The sequence below is a fragment of the Parasteatoda tepidariorum genome, chromosome 5, assembly GCF_043381705.1.
Source record: "Parasteatoda tepidariorum isolate YZ-2023 chromosome 5, CAS_Ptep_4.0, whole genome shotgun sequence".
NCBI classification, from domain to species: domain Eukaryota; kingdom Metazoa; phylum Arthropoda; class Arachnida; order Araneae; family Theridiidae; genus Parasteatoda; species Parasteatoda tepidariorum.
This window is the reverse complement of record NC_092208.1, coordinates 2,678,539-2,683,604: the sequence shown is the minus strand read 5'-3', so window position 1 is coordinate 2,683,604 and position 5,066 is coordinate 2,678,539. Positions and strand designations below refer to the sequence as shown.

The following is a 5,066-nucleotide window of genomic DNA, read 5'->3' as shown; positions in this document are numbered from 1 at the left end:
TTTTTTTGTTATTTTTGGATATAAAACATATTTGTCAAACTTTAATGAACGTAGAACAAGTATTGCATTGCTTTATATTTTTTGAAACGACTCATAATAATTTTAAAGAGTAAAACATTGTATTAGTTCAATATTTTTACTTCTATTTAAGTCATGTCATAAGGCACTTTTAGCGCAATTTTCGCATTTTAAGGGCATTTTTTGCACTTTTTAAGGGCATTAATTGAGATTTTTTAGGTCATCAAAATCCGGGCTCTACTAATTACTATATTGGTATATGTTTAGAAAGAAATACACTTAAAATATTTCTTTTGTATTAGATATAAAGTAAATGAATCTCTGAGAAATGGAACGAAATTTTTTCAATTTTTACAACATACAAGGTGAAATTCTTCTCCTTTGCTGCAATTATTTAATAACTTTCTTTCAGTTTCTACGGTCGTTGACCTTCTTCTCGGCTTTTATTCAAACTCATTGTTCTTCCTATAAACGTCGTCAAAGGTTCAAACGGAATAAAATATGTCTGAAAATTAAAATTTAAGGAAACTCCACAATTAAGTTAAACGAGATATTTTTTTTATACAAATGTTATTACAAGATTAATAGAATTATACTCAAGGAGTTACCATTTATTGCAAACAACTGTTAAATATCCTTTAAATGCATAGAATGATTTTAGATAGGTATTTTATTCACGTCGTACTAGAGCTGCACAATATTTTAGACGGTCTGGGAAATATTCCTGAGGATGATCCGAAGACATGCCATCTCAATTTCAATTCTTTGTAGAGGGGATGGCTCCCCTGCTTTGCTATCTTGACGTCCTACGCGTGAAGTCGAGCACTTTACGGTAGAACAGTTTAACGAGGACTGATACCGTGTAGACTCAGGCTGATCAAAGTGGTCACCCACCTGCTCACTGACAGGAGTCAGTGATACTTGAGTTCAATGTTCTACTGGGAACCGTGTCTTTGCAACCAGTTCAATGCGGGACAAAATAATTGCAAATTCACACAAATAGATTTAAAATTTATTTAATTAGTAAAAAATAGCTATTACTTAAATATAAGCTTAAAAGTTTGATTAATTTGATTTGAAGTGGAAATTACTGGAATGAAATTTAAAATTTAGCCTAAATGAGTGTTTAAAAAATCAAAAAATGAATTTTCTACCATTTTATTTAAGTAAATAAATTCTTTAATGCCCACTTTAGTTACTATTTTAAGGATTATTGTACCATGGATTAGAAACCATGGAAAGAAATACCATGGATTATTGTATACCATGTTGTATCATCGCTGGTTCACATGTTGCACCATCATATATGGCTCATATGTTGTACCTGTCGTGAGCAAAAGGTTAACTCATATTGGACGACTTTATTGTCATTTTATTGAGTATGTCAAATTCAAAACTGAATCCATTACATTAAGTCGCGACATCGAGCAATGCACCATTATTAACGGAACTTTAAATAATCAAAAAACACTGAAAGGTTTTCAAAAATGATAAAAGCTATGCATTAAAAACGCATGAATTCACACAATTAGAACCTAAAAATTATCAAATTTCTAAAAGATAAGAAACCATGCGTTGAGGACCCGAGATCCTGAGTCGTCCAGTACAGTTAGCAAACATCTCATCTCTGCTGCAAATTAACATATTTCTCTCCTTTCCTCTAGTGCCACGGTTCGAATAGACTAGTAGTTATCCATAGTGCTTGGGGACTACAGTCTATTAGTCAATATATTCTGTTCAGTTTAACTAAGCAGTTGTATATTGTAATCAGTCTGAAATTGGAAAGACTGTTCAACCGCCCTTTACTTTCTACCAGAGATTATTCTTCGATTTCATTGGTTACTCTGGGTGTGCAGGACAACATAATATTATCACGTATACTTCTCTTAAGGGAATGGTATCCTATTCAGTAAATAATTCTACTTTTTGCATAACCATCTGCATCAATGTAGGATGGCATCCTCTTTAATTTCAATAGAGCTCATTCTAAGTGACATTTTAAGGAATTTCTTTAAATTAGCTTTAAAGTTTTCGACATTTACAATAAAAATATGTCTTGCAGTTACAGATCTACAATTAGCAAAATATATAAATAACACTTATTCAAATTTTTCATATCGTATAGCACTCGGTGTCTTGTCATTTTTGATACCCAAAGAGAGGTATTTTTAAGGTTAGTAGCCGACTGGTTTGTTGTCACATGCCTTTCTGGATATTCAATCAATCAATATTGTACATTTAATACTAAACTAAACTCACTGGCGTGACAGCCCATAGAGGGCCAAGGCCTACTATGCTCATCTCAGTTTTCCTGTCCTTTTGCTCTGGGATGCAGGAGCACATGTTCCGTTTCGGTGGTCAGCCGAACGCTAAACCCCAGTGTTTAGTCCGCAGACATGCTTGATACTCATTTTATCTACCCACTGAAGGGATGAAAGATCGCGTCAACCTTGCCCGCCCCGAGGATCGAACCCAAGGCTTGCGTCACGAGATCACGAAGCGCTACCCCTCAGCCACCGGGCACATATAGCTTATATTAGACTTGCTGTTATAGTTCATTTACATCGCACTACAGCTGCACAATGGGCAATTAGCGACTGTCTGGGAAACATCCCAGAGGAAGATCCGAAGACATACCATCACAATTTTGATCCTCTGAGTAGGGATCACACCCCCCTTCTGTAGCCGGATGACCTGAACGCGAAGTCGAGCACTTTACGGTAGAACAGTTTAACGAGGATCCATACCACACACCCTCGGTCCCTAAGCAGACTAATCTAAGTGGTCGCAACCTCACACTGACCACAGCCAATGATGCTTGACTTCGGTGATCTGCTGGGAACCGTTAGTTAAATATCAGTCCACTGCGGGAGTTAATATAAGAACTTTCTAATATAAGTTAATATTAGAATTTTCTAATACAAGTTTGTATTAGAACTTATTATTATGATAATATTAGTTAATATTAGAACTAAAATAAGAACTTTCACTAAGAAATCCTTTTTTAAATAAATAGTCTTTTTTGCCTTTAAGGTTCGTTCCTTACTTCTCGTCTGGATGCCACGCCTGCTCAGAATGAATCGGCCGACGAACCAGCTCCAGAAGAAGAGTCTCAACTCGAAGAAAGAGTTCGAGCTGAAAGAGCGATCCTCGAAGAGTCTTCTCGCCAATGTCCTCGACATCGACGTTAGAGAGAACGCCTCTTCTTCCTACCTGCCGACCGAGGAGACACCTGCTACCGTCCGAGGTTGCTTCGCCACCCAAAGAGAACTGAACGCCATCCTCAGAGAACTGAGGTACGTGACCGGTCGCATGAAGAGGGAAGAGAAGGTCGGTGAGATCATCTCAGAGTGGAAGTACGCGGCCATGGTGGTGGACAGGATTTGCCTCATCCTTTTTACACTCTTCACGGTGCTATCCACCTGTATCTGCCTCTTCTCAGCTCCGCATCTCATCGCCTGACCATTCCTCTATGACGTGCTGGACGATTGCTGGAATAATATCCTCTTCTGAATATCTCTGGTTCTTCTCGTCTTATTTGGTAAACAAGTTTTTTTTTCATTTCCGGGTGCTTGGATCTATTTCCCATTGCCTTCAGAAATTCCAGAATTGTTATAGTTCGTTAGGCGATTTTTCACTTCTCCAAACTTTTACTCTCTTCATTTCCGTTGTTACGGCAAAGTTTACTCTTTATCCACATCAACACGTTTCTAGAGCCGTGATGGATCAGATGATAGAGCGTTCACCTGCCTATGTGATGAACTTGGGTTCGAATCCCGGCGATGGCTGGTCGATACAAATTCCACATCCGGTTTGCACCAATCACGGTGAAATATCTTCACTGGTAGACGGATCATGGGTTAGAGTTTCCTTGCCGTCAGGCTTACCGTTGAAGGTTCTCGTGGTTTTCCACTCCATGTAACGCAATTGCGGGTTAGTTCGATCAAAAAAGTCCTCCTCGAAGGTAAATTTCTTCGAATACTCGATCCAGGAGTTCCCTTGTTTTCTTGTTCAAAATGACAAGGTGCTAATCCCAAGATTGGGTGTGTTGTTAGACAACGGTTATAAAATCAATACGTTTCTGAAAGAAGATGGCATATGCACTGACGTGGGGAAATCGTGAACGCTTGAGTCACCTATTATGTTTACAAATATATATATATTAGTCCGTTCACCAGGGAATGGCTCTGCCTTCATCACGTGGTATCCGACGATACTATTTCGCTATTTTTGGGAGAAGGGTGTGAACAATTCTGAACAGGGTTGCTGTTTGGCCATCATTTGCGAAAAATATTTATTTTTCAATCTTTAGTTGCATTTTATTAGCATTAAATATTTCATAAATTTAATGGTATTTCTCGAGTAATGAAAGATATAATAGCAGATAATAAGGCGAAATGACTGAAAAAGAATTCACTGTTTGCGTTTGGCGCGCATTACGGGTTGTTTCATTTTCAAACGAGGTGACGTTTCTCTTCTTACTCCCTCGTTGAAATGAACTCTTCGTCCGAGGAGGTGGAGCCAAGTGTCAACTCCTGGTGAGCGAATAATACTCTGTTGTTACCGTTACCCAGTGGGCACCTGTGGCTAAGTCAGTGCGGTGGAGTATCTTTGGCCACTTCATACAACCACAAAACCGTTTATACGGCGGTTTACATTCACACAATCACACAGAAGAAAGGATAGAGAAAGTTACATCCATGCCTACGGTGGGATTCGAACCCACAACCACTGCCCTCGTAGTCCAGTTCAGTATAGACCAGTAATCGGCAAACAAAAAACTGACTTATTACTTTTTTGCGGCATTAAATAAGTTTGGATGCTAAGTAAGTTTCATTAAAGAATGTTTGACTGTTCTAATCTTTAGAGATGGATTTAGAGCAGTTTTCTTAAAGTTAACGGTGTAATATATAAGTTTAAACTTCAGAATAAAATTGCAGTTTGAATTTGTTCATTTAAAAAACAATGCAAACAGTTGTGGTTTGAGTTGCACTAATCTGTATTTACTTTTTCGGAATCGAACCAATAAGAAACAATAAAGTAAACAA

The 5,066-nt window shown here is 37.9% G+C and overlaps 1 protein-coding gene across 1 annotated transcript in view; it reads left to right on the top strand.

Moving 5' to 3' along the window:
* LOC107456578 (neuronal acetylcholine receptor subunit alpha-7-like) overlaps window positions 1–4,698 on the top strand; it is a 252,153-nt gene extending 247,455 nt beyond the window's left edge. Inside the window, exon 9 of the mRNA XM_071180921.1 lies at window positions 3,052–4,698. Within this exon, the coding sequence (XP_071037022.1) occupies window positions 3,052–3,480 (429 nt within the window). The 3' untranslated portion in view covers window positions 3,481–4,698. The remainder of the gene's footprint in view (window positions 1–3,051) is intronic.
* Window positions 4,699–5,066: the final 368 nt, after the last annotated feature.